General features: G+C 41.6%; 1 protein-coding gene across 2 annotated transcripts in view; it reads right to left on the bottom strand.

Moving 5' to 3' along the window:
• Positions 1-22,705, bottom strand: part of nalcn (sodium leak channel, non-selective) — a 71,324-nt gene that overhangs the window by 15,460 nt on the left and 33,159 nt on the right. For both annotated transcript variants that reach the window (XM_085384922.1, XM_085384923.1), the window contains exons 15-20: positions 20,673-20,864; positions 15,488-15,625; positions 14,925-14,999; positions 1,094-1,230; positions 299-440; positions 63-136 (exon numbers count right to left, since the gene is read on the bottom strand). In XM_085384922.1, the coding sequence (XP_085241048.1) occupies positions 63-136; positions 299-440; positions 1,094-1,230; positions 14,925-14,999; positions 15,488-15,625; positions 20,673-20,864 (758 nt within the window). The remainder of the gene's footprint in view (positions 1-62; positions 137-298; positions 441-1,093; positions 1,231-14,924; positions 15,000-15,487; positions 15,626-20,672; positions 20,865-22,705) is intronic.

Here is a 22,705-nt window from a genome sequence, read left to right as displayed (position 1 = left end):
TACGTGTATTAATCAAATTTAGCACAGTTTGTCACAATTACTCAGGTGTAGTCGTGTCTTACCGTAGGATTTTATTGATTGTAGTTTCTTTCTCCAGGAGGTTACGAGCTCGGATGCTAAATATTGACCTTCGAAGCTAAGAAAGCACGGTCAGTTAAAAAAAAAAAAAAAAACCTACACAGCTGTAAATATTAGGTACAACGTGGCAATCTGCTTCATTTTGCTGTATATTTACAGTCACAGAGACAAAGAAAGGAATAGCATGTAAGCGAGCAGGCAAAGAAGTCTGTGAAAGCACCTTTTGGTCAATATATTTGTTGTCTTCAATTGCTGAGCGTTTGGAGTGGTCACAAGAGGAGGATGAAGCGGAGGGGAGACGCCGGAACAGACAGCTGGTATCCTGTTGCTGACGATCGATGAACTGCTTCATAAAACTCTCCCTAAAGTACACGACAAACAGCACGCACAGAAATATCATGAATTTTAATGTACGGTGTCCCCCTAAAGAAATCCATATTCAGAAGTAGACGATCACAAATTTATAAAGCTTATCTTAGACGCATAATTACATCAGTGCAAATTCAGCTGCAGTGGAAGCTCTTAGTGCAGCAACCCAGCAGATGGGCTGCAGAGGGAGATTTCTTTAGGGTGAAGGACTCGGCCCTGCACTACTCGGCAACTAAACAATAAAGCTAAATTATGAGCCGGACTTTGCATCAAATATAGTTCAGTTTTACCGCTAAAGGCTGCAGAACATAAAAAGTCTGTTTTGCAAATGACCAACTAGCTGCTTTAAACTAGGAGCAGGAATGAAAACGTTACTTTTTACTTTGTTTGCATAATGTCTGGAAACTACTGGTGGAATTCAAAAGCTTCACATCTTTGGTGGTCTCTGTTAAAACCCACACTCATAAACCCACACTGAGAATTACTACTTAACATAACATTGTCCCTATATTTAATCTAGCTCACTTTAAATGTCTGTGTATCTTTTTAGCTCTGGTGGATATCGTTCTTCATTTTCTCTTCATGACAAAAAATAGCCCAAATTATGTAAAGTTTTTGTGTTTAAGGTGTGTGTTTGTGTGTTTACCTGATCCTGGGCACAGTGAAATCAGATGGAAGCTTGGAAATTTTCACCATCTGAGGTCTGTTGGGGAACTTTTCAAAGATCCTGAGTCGTAGAGGGAGCTTCTCTTTGGTGTCAGCATTGGCTTCGCTTTGCTTGAGCTAACAGAGGGAGGATGAGAGGCAGTTTAAGCACAGAACAGAACTGCAGGGCACTCTTAAAGAATGCAGCCGGCCTTGACAGCATGAGAAGAGAGGGATTTAAGTTAGAAACCAAGGAGGGGGGAAACGGGAACGGTTAGACTGAGTTCGGGTTGTATGAAGGTTTTTGATCTTGAGATCTGCAGGTTTTCATTGCTATTCATAAGCAGAAGGTGTGAGGTTATGTGTGGGATATCCAGAGGTAACGGCTTTGAGGGTGCAGCTTTATATTTCTGCCAGATGATGGCAGCAACACACTTACCTACAACACTCACAACACATACAGTACAGACAACCACGTTTAGGATGAGATCCCACTTACTTTTCAGAAAAGAAGGGAGAAGGCAACAGAAGATAAAAAAAAAAGAAAGATTACTCTGGAGGGGTTAATGGAGAAAAGAAACAATAATGACAGAATAATGTGCATGTGTGCGGGCTTAAGCAATGCAGCGCAGACTGGTGAAATCAAAAGATGACAAAGGGACTAAAACCAATTATTTCCATTAATTACATATTGGGGGGGCTGACTGAAATTCTCTTGCAGGTATTCTCTGTATGGGTGCATGGAGATAATCCCTGATGCATTGCAGATTAGGCCTACGAGGGGAACTGGAGCTTATCATTCGAAGAAGGTAACTGCTGTGAAATATATTGACTGGGCTCTGTGAATATTTCTGTCAGTCGTGGCGTTGTGTGACTGTCTGTCTGCTGATAAAAACGTCCCTGCGTTCTGTTCCCCGTATAGGTATTTCTGTCAGCAGCTGTCTGACTGTGAGCGACCAAATGACTGGAACAGCCTCTCGGATCTGAGGGATAACAGCCAGAGAACAGAGAAACCTGAGAAAGGAAGGGATGGAAATCTGCCTATCCACTTCCTCTTTTTGTTTTTAGCAGACTAAAATGTTGGAGCTTCTCCTTTACCCTGAGTGGGTGTGTGGCATACTGTGAAGATGGAATTATGCACCAGCGTTCTCTTGCCTAGGCTTTCTGTCTATACTGACTCCCAAGATAGACACAGGGCAGAAAGAGAGACTGAGACTAAAAAAAGGTAAAAGAGACAAGCCAACAGATGGAAGCCGGCAAAAATAACGACACAAAACTTAATTGATGATTTAAAAAAAAAAGACAAATGGATTTCAAGATGTAAAACAAGTCATTATTTAAAAGAACTGCGTGCTGTGTTTGCTGCAAGAGCACAGAATAGGAAAAAAAAATTTTTGAGCACAATCGTGAGCTTATTTTCAGTGCTGCAGTTCTTTTACTGAAACTTGAAACACACACACACGCACACACACACACACATCATTAATATGGACCTCCTGGCTCCCAAGGGTACTAATCAATTGGGCCAACTCAGTGAGATGTGCACCTTCAACAAACCCCTACACCCTTATCTGCTACAACAATGCAACAAAGCAAAGATTTCCCTCTATCCTTTACAGAACTTGTTCTTTTCTATCAAACTCAAAGTCTCAGTGTTTCTTTATATAAGATCATCCTTACAAGTTCCTTCTTCTCACTTACAAATCCCTTAAAGCCCGGGTCCCTCAGTACCTGTGTGACCTGCTCCACCCATACACAAAGTCTCAGATGCTAAGATCCCCAGCCATGGGACAGAGCCTTCAGTGTGGCAGCTCCCACCCTCTGGAACTTTCTCCCAAAAGAGCTTTGCAATGCCCCGTCAATGGAGTCCTTCAATAAACTCATCAAAAGTCATCTCTACAACTAAGCCTTCAACCTCTAGCCTTTTGTTTTTTGTATATTTATATATTTGTTTAAATATTTATACTCTTTTATAAATCATCCTTGGGTTTCTTGAAAGATATTAAAAAAAAAGTTAGCATTAAATTTCACGATCTCAGTTTCAGGTTCAGATTCCATTTATTCCTTCCCTCACTGACCTCTAATTTTTTCATCCTCTTGTAAGAAAAAACCCCCCCAAAAAAACCAAAAACCTTCACTGTCGTGTGAGCTAGACACACTTATTCATACTCACATGCATCGAATTTACATTTAAATTTATCAATGGAACGTTGATCAGAGTCCACTGTGCCACAGATTGCTGTTTGGGGTGGCGAGTGTAGTGCAATGCATAGTTTCCTCGACTTCTAACACTGTGGAAATCTTCTCTGTGAAAGCTTCGCCTGTATGTGTAGTTACACTCATAAGCTGCCATAGATCACCAACTAATGCTAACGCAGCAGGTCTTCTGTCTGTAAAATCAATAAAGTAAACAAGAATGAGGAAGAAGAGATTGCTTTCACACAAAATCTATTCTCTGCAGATTTACTGATTTTATGTGTTCCTGAAAATGAAAGTGCCTCTTTGTCAGGTTTTCACCGTACTGTAATAATGTATCAATACTGTTGCTATCAAGGCAAAGATTTAAAAAAGAAGAAAAGAACCCTGGCCAAACTGGTACAATCAAGTATTATGAACATATCTAGTACTTAGTTTAAGGCTTTACAAGCTTTAAGGCACTAGAATAAATAGTTTTGTTTTAAACATTGATCAAATTATTACTGTGACTGCAATAAACAAACGTATGACTGCACTGAGATTTATCCCCAGCTCTGCATTGTTATCCAGTTTGCAGCTCTTTGTTTTGTTTTACTTTAACATCTCACAACTTTACACTCCCATATGGAAAAGATATATATAAATCTTATAAAGTTTTTATCTGTCTTGTATGAAACTTGTATGAAAAGCATACAGGAGTGAAAGCACATATAAGATCCCTTGAAAAATTATATAATGAAACTTGTATGTTTTATATACTTACTAAAAAAATATATGAAAGTAATGAGAAAGTGGCCACTTTCATGAGTAAATCATGTATGTTTTTACTATTTCTTTTCCATATGGGCTTGGTTAAGTCTCACGCTCTGATCGAACAAGGACTCTTCAAAGCAACAACACATGACATTAGCTAACTGCACCGTGCACAGTGAACGTGTTGGAGCAACAGTGAAAGGGATAAATATTTTCCTGAACACTAAAACAGCATTATAAGTGACAGCTTGCATTCGCTGCCCTATGTGCTTTGTTATATACGCCTTAAGGAATAAGCACTAAAAGTACGTGTGTGCACGTGACAAATGTGGGATATTTATATTCCACTTGTATGTCTATGTGCACATATGCACGTGGGAAAAAAAGGAATTTCTTTTTGTGCCATAGTTAACGGCTGATAAATCAAAACTACTGCTTTCCCTGCCACTGATGAGATTTAATGCATGGCGCAGTTACAATGGAGCCAAGACTAATGTGCTTTGCCTTGAGACCCATTCAGGTGACCTGCCACTGCTTCCCCCTTCATTCAAGCCAATTTCAGGCTCCGCTGAGCTAGGGAACTTTCCATCTGGGATTTCCACAGCTCTCTTGACCATGGCTGAGAGGGGTGAAAAAAACTAATACTGACCATTAGCATTAAGCATTAAACCCAATTCAGTCATAGCCGTAGTTCAGGGAGAGCATGAAGAAGTCAGGATTGAAATAGCCAGAGCCAGAGAGTATTGAAGATTGAGAGAATTCAGAGGGAAAAATCAACTGCTTTTCTTTCTTTGCTGGTAGAAAGAAGCAAAGCCCTGTATAAAGATGAAGTTCACCTTGTTATCCAATAGTAATACTTTTATCCATCTGCAGGTGAACACCCCAACTTTTCATGATAGCTTCATTTTACAGCTGCAAGAACAGCTCCATTCGGATAAAAATCCCATTTAGCAGAAGGACAAATGGATCTGTGAATTAGAAGAATGACTCAAGCAGGTTAGTGTCTACAGTATTAATATTCGCAGTGGACAATCCTTCTGAACTCTCAGTCCTGTAAAGCGAATCTAGCTCACGCAAACACCGATAATATTTGCGAGTGGCCAAACAATGAGGAACTCATGAACAGCCGCCTACCAAACTGCGGCCCACACACATCCGTCAAATGCCTGTGGGAGTGCATAAAATCATCTGCATTTTACCATTCAGCCTGCCTTTCACCAGCCCCACCAGACAACAGCTGTGTACGCGTGAGGATGTGTGCGTGCGTGACCCCAGACGGCACATTTTCGTAATAATAACACAGCTTTACTTGCTGTGCAATCCATCATTCGGCACATCTGCAGTGTGTGTCGCTCTCTTTTTATGAATTTGTGCCAGCTCAACAATTTTAGCCATGATATATGCCAATATTAAAATGCTGAAAAATTCAAAAACACGCACGGTCATTGTAATTGGAAACAACCTATTTGCATTCCACATTCCTCAAAGTCTTCCCCAGGCCTGTGAGCCTAAAGCTGCAATACCCAGTGGAAGGAGATCAGAGAGCGAGTAAGCAGGGTCACCCTCTTTCTTCACATTAGTTGGGTAATGAGGCATACTGCGGAGTTGCTGTAAAGCCACACAGCCCATAAACCTCTAATAGCTACCCCTGATACTCAAAACAACTGCAGGTGCCATTGTCTGAAAGTCCAAAACTGTATCACGTTCAGCTATGTTGCTTTGGGCTTAAAAAAGATTAATGGGTTAAGGGGGTATGTTGAAGCTAATTTTTGTTTTGTATCCCCATGCTTGCCTTTCTTGGTCTCACGTAGCCTCTTGTTTTTTCCCCTATTATAGTCTTTCCTTTTTAGATCCAAAAGTATGAAAATACTGTCAGATATTCTGTATGCCTACATGTTGGAAACTCTTGCCATGAATGTGCGACGACAGCCCAAAGCAAACATAATAAACATGAAAAAAAAATCACTTAAAATTACATTTCGATAAAGACTTCTTTCTTTTAAAAAAATGTGCATGTGCCTGTGTTTTATTGTGTGTGCTGATGCTAGTTTCAGAAAATGGGAGTGTTTTTAATAGATAACTGAAAGTGACATTGAAAAGATAAGAAAACATTGTTTTGGGATTCTCTAAGGGGATATGCTCTTTTCTTCTCCGCTCCCTCTGTTTTCCTCGCCTTTCTCCCCCTCTGCTAGATCCCCAAATAAGTCCTTGGTCCATTAAATCAAGAAGATTGAGGACAGGCTTTATTGCCTATCATGTCATCCACTAGCAAGATTGGGAGAAGAAACTACCCAGCCCACGAACAAAAATCTCATCATTGAATTTACTATTAAACTCTGGTGGACAATAATGAAGAAATATAGAATTACAGAAGATTGTAAATTGCTGATTTGGCCTGCATACTCTCGAAAATTCCAAAGTGGACAATGGGATAGCACATTTTTAAGATGGGTCAATAAAGGAATTACAGCAATGTGTACATTAATAGATGGGACAACATTTAAATCTTTTGAGAATCTACAGAAACAATTCGGATTGGATAAACCAGATTTATTTAGGTACTTTCAATTAAGACACTTTTACAATACAGAAATTAGAAAGAAGCTCTCGAGAGAAAGAAATCGTATAATAGGAACAATAACAGGTGCATATAAAAATCTTCCATCAGGAATTCTGTCGAAATTATATGATGGCCTACAAAATTCGAATAGGAATGAAACATTATATATTAAACAAAAGTGGGAATCGGAACTACAAATTGAGTTGTCAGAGGATGATTGGCGATCCTTATGTCTCACACAGCATAACTCCACTAGCTCTAGACGATGGAGAGAATATGGCTGGAAAAATGTGATTAGGTTTTTTATTACTCCGTATATCAAAAGCAAGCAGTTGAAAACACCCCAACAATGCTGGAGATTATGTGGAGACTGGAACGCCAATCACTCACATGTGTTTTGGAAGTGTAAATATATTAAATCATATTGGGAAAGAATCGCGGCAACAATGACGAAGGTGCTGGGGTATGAAGTACTGTGTGAGGCACGAGTAATGTATTTTGGAATATGGGAAAATGTAAAAAAGGAGGACTGGTATTTGTTTAAGATTATGTTGTTGTCAAGCAAAAAGGTGATAACAAAAAATTGGCTGAAAAGCGATCCTTTAAAACTGGAAGACTGGATGGACGTAATCGAGGACATATATACAATGGAAAAAATGACTTACACTCTGAGACTGAAATCTGATAAACACCGAAAACAGTGGACAAAATGGATAATTTATAAGTCTCAGTCAGCCTTATAGGGCGGGACCTCTCGTGGTTTTTTTTTTTTTTTTTTTTTTTTTTTTTTTTTTTGTGTATTTGTTGTTGTGTTATTATTATTATTGTCTTGTCCGTATGTAATACAAAGGAAAAAGTACAAAATAAAGAGTTAAAAAAAAAAAAAATAAATCAAGAAGATTGAGGACAGGCTTTTACTTTAATTCATAAATAATGAAATCTCTAGTGGGAGGTAATAAAACAATAAAACTTTTCAACGCTTCTGGTTAAACGAAATTCTTCTGAAAAAAAAGATTTTTAATGTTAAACATTTAACAAAATATGGAGGTTCCAGCACAGATATAAGAGAAGACAGAACTGACATGTCCAAACAAGCTACATCATATTCACACAAATGTAGAGTAGCCTTTGTTTTTTCTCAGAATTTATATAAAGACATGTTAAAGTAATTAAAGGATCACTATTGCAACAATGATACAGCATGCTCCTGTCACCGTTGTACAATAGTAATTAATCATTCTCTACCTCATTCATACCCAACTGTTATGTCACAACATCAGATTTTCAAGACACACTTATTGTGGGAAAAGCGACAATGATATTATTACAATATCAATAATGCTGCTGGTCAAGTTCCCTTATAAATTTATCTTTTATTGCAAATGAGTTAATGCTCACATAGTACACTTACATGTCTTGTGACAGGTAAAGGCACTGGAAAAAAAAGCTTATATTCTGTTCTATATAGTGCAAATGTTGCTCTTTAAGGAATTCTGATCAACAGCTGCACTATATGGGATATACCTGCAGCTGTTTAAAATAAGCTTGCCAACACTGATGGACAAAAAGACAATCTCAATGCCTTTACCTGTCCTCTGCCCTTTCCACATAAAACTATAAAATAATTTAAAAGCCAGAGAGAAAGTGTCAAAGAACAGAAGGAAAAGACTGCATAGGATTCAAATGTCAGTTTGTTTGTATTTGTTAACCGACTGCAAATTGTAAGGCAGCATAGCTTTCAGCTTTTCTGACTTTCTTCTTGTCCCCTTTAAGTATTTTGCAAATATGTTCCTCATGACTCATCTACCAGGCCTGAGGACCTGTTTGGTTGCTAGAATATTCAGCTTCACCCAAACAAACAGATATGCAAAAATCAGTGTGTGTGTGCAATAAGAAACTGATTTTTCACTACTGACAATTCATACCTTGCACAAATAAAAAATGCATTATTATCATCATCATTGCCTTTAGGGGTAAACACCTTTCTCTATCTTCGGGCACTCTATAAACATCCCCCTTCCCTTTCAAGCTCCTAGCCTCTGGTCCTGCACTGTTCTGCGAGTAGGAACAGTTTGTTGGATGAAGACAGGCCATCAGTCTCTCTCACCACATAGCCCACCAAACTATGGCAGCATAGATGAAGGTAACACAATAGCAGGCAGCAACAACATGCAACCTCCTCCTTTTGAAAAGGTTTCACTCACAATTTAGATATGCATACCGCCTGTGGTTTTATGAGCACTGTTAACAAAATTACTAAACCTTAATCGATTATTATGATGATTAACTTATTAATACAAAAAAAGAGTAACATAAGAGAGTAAAAACATTTCCCTCCTCTATAATTCTTGTCTTGCATGCATGACTTCACCTTGTTCTCACTCCCGGTCAGTCACTTGATCAAAGATTGGGATTTGAATGGTGATTTGACTGAGGACGTTTGACAGGTGGAGGTGCCGCCAACGTTGTGATTAGTGGACAGCTTGCCCCACCACCTGAGTCACAGTCACCCTGTGAGGGAGTTTCCTATTAGTTGTGTACTAAAGCACACCTAGGGGGCTGTGAATGAGTGTGTGCGCCTAGTGTGTGTGTGGCAGGGATCTCCTTCCTCCTTTCATTTCTGTCTAGTCATCTCCTGTCCCGGTCCTCCTTTCATTATGCATTTCCATCTAATTTCATCTCAAGCAATAAATACACAATCCTAATCAACATTGATGAGTGGAGGATGAACATCTGTGTATGTGTGTGTTCAAGAACCAATAAGACTTTCCTGTTACTTTTGTACTCATGATGCTTGAGTGTGGAGGAATAAGCCAGTTTGTTAATCAGCTGCAGTCCTGCTTACTGTCATGTCTGTGATTATCCATGATCCCTCTTTATATGTGCATACAGTGCATGCATAGTTGAATGTGCCTGTGTGCATACAAGCATAACTATACTCCTGCTTCCAGGCTCTCTGATTACAATGCACTGATTCACGACTGTTAAACCTGCCAAAACCTCATGCATCATTAAACCAATCAGATAACACAGCATAGAAAGTTTGATCCCCTTGATCACAGTGCCTTTATACTCCTGCTCACGTTTCCCTTACACTCAGTAAAAGAATAAAGACAAATAAGGGGGGGGGGCGTCATCTTGGATCTTCAGAAAATATGTGTTTAAGAGGCTATAGAACTGTTCTAAAGAGGATACTGCTGACCTAATATGCCTGACAGGAAAATTTATTTCCAAGTTGGACCAGTCAAACATTAAGCTGACTAAATAACATTATAAATACCTGCAGGAAATGGTTCAAGAAAAGAATGTAACCTGCCAGTGTTCCCCAGAGCAAATAATCAGAAGAACTGTGAACTACTGTGCATGGATCTTAATAAGACATCTTATTTAACTGATTTGAATCCATCAACCCATCTGTTTTCTTAACCACAGGAGGGCTGAAGCCCGTCCCAGCTGTCACAGGACGCCAGCACATGACAGGGGTAAAAAAGAGACAGACAACCATGTTTACTCACACCAAAATACCCAACAATTATGTCTTTGGACTGGGAGAAAACCACAGTTCCCAGTGGAAAACCACACAGTTACAAAGAGATCATGCAAACTCCTAGTTGTTCTCAACTGAACCTGGAACCTTCTTGCTGTGAGGTAACAGCATTAACCACTACACACCAGTGCACTAAATCAAACGGAATAAATTAGACCAGTATATGTTCATTAGGAGTCATTTATCATGTTAATGTCAGAGAGGAGTATATAACAAGACTATGATGGATTTCACGTAGAAAACATTCTGCAAACTGGTCTGCTGACTTAGCATCTGAGGACACCGGTCATTTTTTCAGGGCTTCTGCTGTATCCCTTGGATTCTGAGCTGAGACGTCCAGTTCCATCCGCTGATTTTTCACAAGTGCAGATAAATAAAAAGCTAGCTTGCTAGGTTAGCTAACCTAGCTTGCCAGTAGACAAAAACTGATGGTTTTCCGATTTAAACTTCACTCTTATCTTCATGCAAACAAAGCCAGTTCAAATGTGTCTACTCAATAGAGCTAAGATTACAGCAGACTACAAACAGAAAGCTTTTGACACCAAAATCTTGACCTGTGTGGACATCAGGTTTAAAGAGATTACATAGTACATAACACTGGCAGTGGCATAACACACACGGGGGGGAAATCTGCATAACTGAACTGTGACTCTTCCAAAGGCTTGACACCAAATCAGAGATACGCATACATAAAGCTACTGCTAGCCCACTAGCCCATCTTTCTGCCTGCAACCACACTGGTCCTGACATTTTTCATGGGTGGAAGCTAAACACAATGGAGGTTAAGGGGAGCTGACATGTTTGACAGGTTTTACAACTGATATTTCTGAAACACAAAGAGCGTGACCAGAGCCGTGAAAGACAAACAATGTCACCAACCACCTTCGAAAGCATAATTTTCCCCTCAGTAATTTAAAACTCATTGTTCAACATTACGGTAAAAGCACTGCTCGCATTGAGCTAATAATACCACTAATTACGCACTGTATGCAGTGTTCCCTGTACTGTGGGTCTTTCTACCTAAAGCAGAGACTCAGCATACACACTGATATAAAAATATGAAAATTCATATAATATACAAGGTAACATTCTACGATTTGTATGAAGTCACTCTTTGAATAGTTTATTCTGCTTCAATTTGTTGTTCCATTATTTCCAATTAATTTGAACACAGCATCTATCACTGTGCTCAGCCAACTGTGAAGAAGAAAGGATTAAAAATGTCCCAGGGAGGACAACATGCACACACATGGCTTTGGTGTCGCATTCTTACTCTAAATATTAATTGATATCCAGTCTGTAATCACAATACTTTTAGTAACAAAACAATTTTTGAGCTGAAAAACAAAAAAAAAATTTCTTTTTTTTTTAAAGTGCTTGTCATGAATACAACTCACACCTGTGATAAATAGTGAGTCAAATAGTCAGTCAAGTCATTCATCAAGAACCAGGCAAAAATTACCCATCACATACACCGTGATTGGTTTCTCATCCCTCATGACCTACATGTGTATTTCTTAGATATGCTGGACCTGTTGTTGGGCCTTTGCCAAATGTTTGCAGAAGCCGTCTCATGAAGGGAGGGTGATTACCATCTATCATTTATTTATAGTCAGCCCTGTATCCATGATTGAAGCACCTGTAAAATAGGCAATTTTACACTCACTGCACCTAATCACCAGAGGTGTGGACTCGAGTCACATGACTTGGACTCGAGTCAGACTCGAGTCATTAATTTTATGACTTTAGACTTGACTTGAAAAAATGTTCTAAGACTTGTGACTTGACTTGGACTTTTACACCAATGACTTGGGACTTGAATTGGACTTGAACCGGTTTACTTGAAAAGACTTGATATTTTACCCCAAATATAAAATTTAACATGCATATTATATAGAGATTGAAAATGTGACGTCATTCACGGGTAGAACCGCAAAGGATTCTGGGAACTCGTGGCAAGCGGTACTAGCGCACGCAGGCTTTCAATTGAAATCAGTTACACAGCGATAAAAAGAAACACAAAAATGTCAAGAAGCCGTTGTATTATTAACTGCAATAGCCGGTTGCATGACAGCCACGGGAAGCCGACGGGTAAAGAGATCGGTTGTTATCGGATTACGTCGTTGAAGAGAAATTGTTCGAGCCATGTTTCCGAAGTAACAAAGACGCGACGGATGGCCTGGATTGCAGCCATTCAAAGATCAAATATAACGTCCCAGAACACTCCAGCTCACAGGTTAGTCTGCTCCAAGCATTTACACGAAGGTCAGTGTTTTTTAGTAGTTAATGCGTCATTTTCATAACATAATTGGTGATATAGGTTACAAGCAAGTCTGGCGCTGAACAGAAATGGTCGCGCTATGCTCCTTTATTTATTGTGCATAAATAGTGAATTGTCCTGACACAATATTGCGTTTCGCTTCTGTTATTATGGTACATTGACAAAAACATATACTTTTATTCACAGGATAAAACAGGTTTGTATCACTAATTGCCCAGTACGATTACAGCATACAGTATTGTTGTCACTGCTACATTTCTGTGATGCTACCAGAAATTATTTCCACTGCTAATTAATTACCGTTGAGCTCAAAGGTCCTATTAATAAACGGTTAAGGAATGTGTATTTATGACGACGATTTGTGAGAGTGGTAAACTTATGATACGTACGATGGTCTTTCGTTCTACACGGTGCATTTCAAGGTCCTGCACCCATCCGTCGGTAAACTGTACCTGGGCTTGTTGCAGTGACCTGAAGTTACTAAACTTCACGAGTGTATGCACTCACTCCAAGAGCCGTATGATTATAAATATGCATATAAATATGCTACGATGAGATAGCTGACTTCATCTAACTAGCAAATGTTGTCCAGGCTACGTTGGTGATGCAGTTTTTTTTAATGTGTATGATATTTTTGTCATGCGATTTTAAAGCTGGTCCTACAACCGCATCCAAGAATAACATGCAGCTTATCTCAGAACTGTCGGTGAAAATTATTCTTGGAGCTAGGTTTAATTGAGCTGCATTCTAAAGAGGTGCAATTTCACAATTTGTGTATATTTTCTAAGTTCACTATTTTGTCATGTGTTGAGAAAAACACAGATTTAAAAATTACATGGTCTAATATTTACATTTAGCATAACTGCAACATTATTTTTTCGTTTTTTTTTTTTTTTTTTAAAGACTCGAAAGGACTTGAAATTCAAAGTTTCAGACTTGTGACTTGACTCGGACTTTTACACCAGTGACTTGAGACTCGACTCTGACTTGCCTGACATTACTTGAGACTTGACTTGAGACTTGAGGATAAAGACTTGAGACTTACTTGAGACTTGCAAAACAATGACTTGGTCCCACCTCTGCTAATCACTCAGCTGTGGGAAATAACCTGTCCAAGGAAGCTGAGACCTGCCAGCCATCTACTGGTACACAGTTTATATGAGCGCGTGTGTACACAATGCTATTCAAGTTGATTAAACAATTGTGTAAAGGTTTTGTATGGATACAAAGAGAACGCAAAAATAATCAGTGGCTTAAATCTTTAGTATGTCTCTGTTAAGCTTTTCGTAGGGTGAGAACACTAGGAGTGGAGTGGTGCAAGTTAGCCATGATTTGAGTTTTAAACTAGAAGACGATTCAAAAGTCTGAAAAATGAAGCAACAGTTTTGTGGATATAGTACATGTGTAGAATTCATTTCATTGTTTAGTCCAATTTGTGACATTTCGTTTTTGTTTCATTTGTTTTCCATTTTTTACTTTTTGAACTACTGCTATTGCAGAGGTTAGAATCTGTTGTTAAAGTGTGGCGTGTGAACAATGTTACACAATGTTTTTTTCATGTTACCCTATATGAGGGTGACCATATTTTGATTTCCAAAAGAGAGGACACTTGGGTCAGTCGTGAAGAACTTTAATAATACTGTTTGCTTAAAGAAAACTTTAACATATGTAAACAATGTCTTCTCTGTGCAGTTAATGACTGGTGAAATAAAACATGTCATATAGGCTTTTACAAGTCACCAAGTGCAAAAAAAGAGGACGGTTAGTCACCCTACCTATATACTGCATCCAATATATATAATAATATATATATAAAACAGGAAAAACTTGCATAAAAAGAGTCTTTTTATGCAACAGTGCTAAACATACTCAAAAAACAAATGGTAAAAGAATCAGCCGACTGCCCCAATCAGTATAACAATTTTGTACTCCTGTGTAAAAGGATCTAATGGCAGCAGAAGAATAAATAAGCAGAAAGAAGATTAACAAGAGAAGGTGGAAACTATAGATGACTCGACAGCTTTGCAAATAAGCCAGTATAAAAAACAGCATCCCGTAGCTCCACTACAACACTGCAACACATAAAATCTGAAAATACCCCTCACAAAGCTGTTGGCGATTCACTGATATACAATACAGTACATTGCCATAGTAAATACGAGACCGCCAAGGCAAATCACACAAGCTTAGCGAGGCATTGTCATGACACCAGCTTTATTCACATTATTTGCAAAACCCATGGATGGTTTAGCTTGTTTTTAGCTTGAATTTCAAAGATTTTAATAGTTGCCAGCAAGGCTTGTGTTCTTAATGAGGCAATATTAATATCTAAACATTTGAAGAATGGCTAGTACATCCTATATTTAAAAAATAAATAAATAAAATCAGACACTGAACTTGGCTTATGAGATGGAATGAGGTAAGTATTCATTTGAACAGTAAGCATTTCCATTACCATAACTAGCGAGCCTCTGTATCTGATATAAACTTCTTACCTGTTTGAGCTTCTTCAAGTCTTCATCCAACTCCAGATTGTCCAAAATAACAGCCACAAAAAGACTGAGCAGAATCTAAAATGCAATAAGACAAAGTGCCATTGAACATTTCCTGTATCATTAAAGTAATAATAAGATGTTTTCAAGTATGGAGTCCGCTCAGTAATTGTATTTGTTGCTCGTTTTCTCACGGGAGACATCCTATCTGTCTAGAGTGAGCTGTGAGTCATCTAGAGAGCGTCTGTGCTGGCTGATGGCTCCCCGTATCAGAAGGCCAAACACTGAAATGTCAGCACTTCTTACGTCTGCAAGTCTGATTAACTGTGATTAGATGTGCCAGTTGAGAGAACAATGAAGGGGCATGGCTCTAATTGAAAATATAAAGAAAGAAATCCATGTATCCTTTTGTCACTTTAAACTTCTAACTAGTTTTTAACAGAGAAAAACACAGAATACAGAGTTTTAATATAGATTTCTATTGTCAATTTACAATGTACTAAAACACAATTCCAACAGTCTATTTAATTAACTTTACATTTCATGCAGCATCATTTCTTCCTCACCAGGGTGGCAAACAGATGGTAGAGGATGAAGTAAATGGCTACAACTGGAGCCCACATATGACCTACAGCCACCAGCGTCTGGTCCATGACATCTATCCAGCCCTCCTGTGTTAGAATCTGGAACATGGACATGAATGCCTGAAGGGAGGGAAGCACAGGGTAAAAGCAAGTGAGCGAGACTGAAGGCCAGAGAAGCCAACTAAAGTGAAAGCAGCCCAGAGCGGGAAAGAAAGACAAAAGCAAAAAGGAAGGAAATCAAACCGAGAAAGACATTTGGCATTTGAAAGATTCCCTTTCACTGGTGAGCAAATCACACAGCTAATGCACATATCCCCTTCTGACCATCTTTCACAACCGTGTGACTAAGATTTCCAAACATAAGCAATGCAGAAAAAGCGAGGAGACAGCTTTTTCCTTTTTTCCCCTCTCCTCTGGTCTCCTGCCCTCTCATGCACTTGAGAGAGGTCAGATGAAGGTGTAGGGAACAGCCAGCTGCGACACGACAGCCCCTGGAGTCAAATGGCACGCCTGCACTTTCTTCTTACCCTTTCTCCTTCAGACAGCACGCACCCAGCTGGCCCCACACCCCCGCCCACCCCAACCGCCTCTGCCCCTCCCACCTGCTACAATGTCCCAGTCACTGCACATAAAGACAAAACCCAACAACAGGTCTGCCCATAGGGAAGACAGCCAAACATGATTAAGTATGACGTGACTGGATGCATCTATGTGAGTGTGTGAAACAGAAGAGGGAAAGTAAGAGAGAGAAGGGGAAACACAGCAAACAAGTGGCATCTGTTCATGAGCAGCCCTTCATATCCCGCTGTGCCCAGGATCAGAGAAACGTTGGAAAGGAGAGAAGGAAAAAATAGGAGATGGAAAGACGTTGCTAATGAGAGAGAGAAGCTTGCGAGCACTTAAAAATCAAAGGAGATGCCACATCTGTCGACCTGTCATGCTACCCATTATCAGCATCTGCAGGGCCTCCCCACTGGATGCATGAGATCTCCTTATTGGTGCTGCTCATAAAAAAAAAAAATTCCTTTTGGTGTAGTTTATGTACCCGAATAGTTCAATTTAAATTGCACTGCATGTTTGCCTGAGAAGAAACTATTCCTTTCCACCCCACAGGTCCCCTCTTCTGGATACAAGATGTATGTTATTAAAACACAACCTTGGGCAATTTTGAAAAGGTTGCAGAGTGTAGCACACACAATAGAGAGGCTGCAGTGCAATGGAAATGCAAGCAGCACTGCTTTTTCTTAATTTCTTAAGAACTTAAGAATATTATGCTGAGACAAAGCTGACAAAAGAAAAACTGAATTTTAACTCTTGATGGCAGCCTACTAAACAGTCTCTTCAAATAAATCATGGTGTCACGGTTCTGGGTCCGTTGGACCCAGTATTTTGAGTTTATTGTGTTTTGATTTAAGTTTGCATCAGGGATTGTGTTCTTGTTCTCTTGTCGTGTTATGGTGATGAATATGATGTCTATTATGAGAGTTCCATGTTTCTGTTTGTCTGGGTTTAAGATGTGGGCTTAGTTTCATATGTCATTTCCTGTCTGTCTCTCTATGTCGAGCCTGCGTGTGATGTTTTATTGTGAAGGTCTGCGTCTTATGTGAGTGTTCAGTTTTACCTCTGTCTCGTCTTACGGATTATTCCCAGCTGTGTCCACCACCTGTGTGTAATTCCCGTGTTTCTCTGTGTGTATTTAAGTCGTGTCCTCCGTCATTGTAGTTGCTGGTCCGTCTGTGTAACCACCGTGTCTCGCTCGTGTGTTCACCCTGCTGTTAACCATCGTCTGCTTCTGCTCGCCCTGCTTCATGTTCATGTTCTGGTTTCTGCGCTATAGTTTAGCTGTTTCCCTGTATAGTTTAGTTCGAGCTCCATTTGCTGTTTGTCCTCATTTTGTGTTCAATAAACCACCTTCACCTCTCCACTACTGCCTGCGTTTGGATCCCCCTTCATTTCCTCCACACGGCTCCTCTCACTCGCCGTGACAGTACGGACCAGCCACAAGATGGATCCAGCAGCTTTGTCTGGAGAGAGCGACCTCGCACGCATCCGACGCCTGATGGACTGGGTAACCCACACCACCAACGCAAGGGCAAGAGTGGTGGGGTTAAAAGCCATCGAGGCAATCCTGGAAGGAAATCCCTACCTCTGCCAGCTTAAGGGAGTTTCAGGCTTAATCTGCAACCTGCATAAAGCCCGGGGGGTGGTGCGAGCTCGGGAATCCACAGACTTTGTCCAGCAGCAGCGGACTACGGCCGCCCCGGAACAGTCACGTCAGCTTCTCCTGCCGGAGGTTTTGCCCGGCCCGCCGGAGGTTTTGCCCGGCCCGCCGGAGGTTTTGCCCGGCCCGCCGGAGCAGTCGGCAGGGAGGAAGCGACGTTCGCGTCACCGGCGCGGCACCCCACAGCCGGACTTCAGGATGTCAAAACAGTCGGCTGTGGTGGGTGAAGCAGACACTCTTTTTGTTCCTTTTTACCCAGATGCTAGGTCTATTTCTTCTGGAGCTATTTTTTGTGTCTCCTCTAAACATGATAAGGATTTCTCCGTCTCACCCATGACCATTGCTCCTAAGACTGCCTTTGTTGAGCCGACTTTTCGTGCTAATGACTATGTTCACGCTGTTGTTCCCATGCCCGGAGTAGCTGAGCCTAGCACTACGAACATAGGGAATTTAAGTGTCAGGGAAGCTTTCTTGTCTCTGTCAGTTCCTTCAGGGAAAGCTATAAACCTTTCTGAAACTGGTTTTTCTGACCATATTGTTCCATCCTTACTTTCACCTCAGTCTGTAGCCCAGCTGCCCTCAGTTCAGTCTGTAGCCCAGCTGCCCTCAGTTCAGTCTGTAGCCCAGCTGCCCTCAGTTCAGTCTGTAGCCGCTTCACTGCCTATAGCTCTGTTGCCACCAGTTCAGCTGTCTGCCCACTCATTAACCCAGCCATCATCCTCGAAGCCTCATCACAAGCAGGGAACACACTTCATACAAACTTTAGCTGGTTCACTTAAGCTGGCCATCTCAGAGACAGTTGCTCCCTCTAGGGCCTCCCCAGAGGCTGGGTGTCAGTCACCAGCCAACTCTGGACCCCTAGAGGTCAAGACACCAGCACCAGCAGCCTCACCGGAGAACTCACCTGAACAGTCTCGGCTCTCAGCACCCCCTGAGAGCTCAAGTGAGTTCACCCGTCCGCCTCAGTCCTCTGCTGAGTGTATTGGGGAACACTTCCAGCCCTCTGAGGACTGTATCCCACTGTTGCTGCCTGAGTCTAGCCACGGTGCTGCTCAGTCCCAGCCAGTGTCCACACTGGCAGAGGTCTCCGTACCTGCTGCTTCAGAGACTGCTTTCACTGGAGGGCCTGAGGAGCCCGTCCAGTCTCAAGTCATGTTAGCTGGGGGTTCAGGTGAACCCAGCCAGCGTCCTGCCTCGTCGGCTGGAGGGCCTGAGGAGCCCGGCCAGCCTCAAGTGTCTTCTGCTGGGGGTTTAGGAGAACCCAGCCAGCCTCAAGTGTCGTCTGCTGGGGGTTTAGGAGAACCCAGCCAGCCTCAAGTGTCGTCTGCTGGAGGGCCCGAGGAGCCCACCCAGCACCACGCCTCGTTAGCTGAGGGTCCTGGAGGACCCAGCCAGCACATCCTCACACCTGCTGACGGTCCTGGAGGACCCAGCCAGCACATCTCCACATCACCTCCTGCAGCGTCGCTGCCGTCAGGTTCCGCAGCCGTCCCGCTGCCGTCATCCACGCCTGGTCCAGCCTCCGCTTTTGTCTCGTCGCCGTCATCCACGCCTGGTCCAGCCTCCGCTTCAACCTCAGTCTCGCCTGGTCCGGCCTCCGCTTCAACCTCAGTCTCGCCTGGACCGGCCTCCGTGTCTTCAGTCTCGCCTGGACCGGCCTCCGTGTCTTCAGTCTCGCCTGGTCCGGCCTCCGTGTCTTCAGTCTCGTCTGGTCCGGCCTCGGCTCCGCCTTCGTCTGGTCCCGCCTCGTCTGATCCTGCGGTTGCCACACCGCCGTCGGAGCCAGCTCGACCCGTTCTGCCTCGCCTCTGCCGGCCGTTTTCCGGGCCTCTAAGATGGCATCATGGCCTTCGGGGACGGCCTCCGGAAAGAGTTCGTCGCCGCCGCTGGCATCGCGGCCGTCCTCCGGACCTGCTCGGTGGCCGCCACTACCTTCCAAGTGGTCGGCCTCCAGAACTGTTTGCCCGTCGCCGCCGTTGCCGTGTGCACGGTCGGTCCCCAGAACTGTTTGCCCGTCGCCGCCATTGCTGTGTGCATGGTCGGCCCCCTGACTGTGTTATGGACTAGTGAACAGTCGTGTTTTGGTTCTGGACTCTCGTGCTCCTGGTTTTTTGTGTTTCGGGCCCTCCTTCCTGGGCCCCCTCCGCCCACCCTGGCTTGGTGCTTGTGCTTTTTGTTTGGGGCTGTCGGGAGCCAGCCCTTTGAGGGGGGGTACTGTCACGGTTCTGGGTCCGTTGGACCCAGTATTTTGAGTTTATTGTGTTTTGATTTAAGTTTGCATCAGGGATTGTGTTCTTGTTCTCTTGTCGTGTTATGGTGATGAATATGATGTCTATTATGAGAGTTCCATGTTTCTGTTTGTCTGGGTTTAAGATGTGGGCTTAGTTTCATATGTCATTTCCTGTCTGTCTCTCTATGTCGAGCCTGCGTGTGATGTTTTATTGTGAAGGTCTGCGTCTTATGTGAGTGTTCAGTTTTACCTCTGTCTCGTCTTACGGATTATTCCCAGCTGTGTCCACCACCTGTGTGTAATTCCCGTGTTTCTCTGTGTGTATTTAAGTCGTGTCCTCCGTCATTGTAGTTGCTGGTCCGTCTGTGTAACCACCGTGTCTCGCTCGTGTGTTCACCCTGCTGTTAACCATCGTCTGCTTCTGCTCGCCCTGCTTCATGTTCATGTTCTGGTTTCTGCGCTATAGTTTAGCTGTTTCCCTGTATAGTTTAGTTCGAGCTCCATTTGCTGTTTGTCCTCATTTTGTGTTCAATAAACCACCTTCACCTCTCCACTACTGCCTGCGTTTGGATCCCCCTTCATTTCCTCCACACGGCTCCTCTCACTCGCCGTGACACATGGTTACTGAAGATGTCTAAGGAATTAAGAATGACCACAAACCCACAGACAAGACAATCTTGGCTCTATAAATATACATAAGCTTCAAGGTTGCTTACCCTGGGGAAGGTGGTGAAACGGTCCAGCTCCTCCACAAAGCAGAACATTTGCAAGCTGATAGCAGACATTACGATGAGAAGGCTGGCTGTGAACACCACCAGGCTGCCTAATTTTTTACCTGGTCCGAATATCTTATAGACAAAGTCTTCCAGAGCTGGGGAAATCTTAATCAAGCGCACCACACGTAGCACCTAAGGGAAAGAAAAAGACATCATTACCATCAGGTTGCTTTCTGTGCCCCCCTTTTCATAAAGTTTATAATTTAGGTTTTAGGGAGAATTTAAAATACATATCATGGTTATAAAAAGCAAACATAGCAGCACATGGATTACATATTGATTTTAAAAGTGAGAGCATTCAACTTGATCCAGTGGTAACAGTGAGGTGATACTGTGGTCTGTCAGTGGGATTAGTCCCTAAATTGCCTGTGGTGACAACAATTCCAAAAGGTAATGCATCTTTGTCAGGCTTGGATCAGAGAGTAGCTATTGATCGAGCTCCTCTCTGCAAAGCCTTCGACCACAGGCTTTTCTTCAGAATCCCATACTAGGCCAAATAAACAGCTCTCCCCTATATCCTAGATATACAACAAAATAAAAAAGACAAACATAGGATACTGTTCTAAAAGGAAGCCTCGAGTAAAAAATAAAAATAAAGACAGTAATAACACTCACAGCAGAAGTGATACAAAGTATGTTCCACTCTTCACATACCATGATAGCAACTGTCTATTTTAAAATAAATTAATAATTTGAGGCTAAGGACAAAGCAAACAAGGGTAAATCCACAGAGGATACAAGGCAATTACCAGCAAAAGTCCCCCCCTCCCGCTTCTTCAAACAACAAAGCTGCTGCTGTCTTGTTTTTATTCTCAGAATTCATATTAGGTACATTGAGGTATTGCCATTATGGCAATTCAAATTCAGACTGAAACAAATCTCCATTCCTTAAAACCAGACGTGACATTAGCAAAAAAGCAGCTTGGTCTGGCGACAAGATGATGTTGACTTAATCAAAACCTTGTTCTTGTATGCCAAATAATAAAGTGTATCTGACACTGATAATTAACAATAAATGACACCCAGAGAATCATTTTCCAGCTGGGTTGGTGCTTGAGCTTCTGAATTCAGCTTCATGCAAGCCAATGCAATTCTTAACACGAAACTAAACTGTGTGATGTGCCATACTGTCACTGTCAAAGATATCAAAGCTACCCAAGTAAGCATTTAAAGCCATATTAATAATAATAATAAATACCAATGATCTTAATTTGAGCAGTGGACTCTTACAAGAAACACTGAACAATTATACCGCTTCCTGCCTCTCTCAATAAATAAATTAATAACGCACACAGATGGGAAGTGTCCATTCTTCTGGCCTATTTATATGGGCTGTTTTGTCTGAATGGACCTTTGTGCATGTTTGTGTGTGTGTGTGTGTGTGTGTGTGTGTGTGTGTGTGTGTGTGTGTGTGTGTGTGTGTGTGTGTGTGTGTGTGTGTGTGTGTGTGTGTGTGTGTCAAAGTTTTACAATAAGCAGGAACCTAAAGAATGAAGCTTTTCAAATGCTCCGTTAGACAGAGCTAAATAAAAAAGAGAATACAAAAACTGCTTTGGCTAGTTTCTTCTAGTGACCTGATTTGAGCCCAGAAAATTTAAATGAATTGCTCATGAAAAAAATGTCATCTTCTTAAAGTGCAACCTGCTTGGAAAAAGATGAAAAGTAAGAGTGATCAATGAGTGAGGCAGAATCAATGCACTTAAATTAAAGATTCTCTAAAAAAAATTACTTATTAGTTAAAAGGATGAAGTAATTGCATTAGAAAAAAATGGTGAAAACATTGTGTACAACCACTGACAGCATTTTTTCCATACACATAAATTCAATCACACTTAACAGAATTAAAATAAATACAATGTTCATTTTGGAAAAACTCATATAACAGTGTAACAAATATCAAGTGAACTGTAGCTTTCAACTGTTCAGCCACAGCTAATCTCTATATTTCCAGGTCTCGAATTGAAAGCCTTGCA

This window comes from Rhamphochromis longiceps, linkage group LG16 (genome assembly GCF_057381845.1).
Source record: "Rhamphochromis longiceps isolate RC_006_pf linkage group LG16, R_longiceps_female_GT1.1, whole genome shotgun sequence".
NCBI lineage: Eukaryota > Metazoa > Chordata > Actinopteri > Cichliformes > Cichlidae > Rhamphochromis > Rhamphochromis longiceps.
Note: the sequence above shows the minus strand (reverse complement) of the source record. Positions and strands in the feature narration are given on the sequence as shown.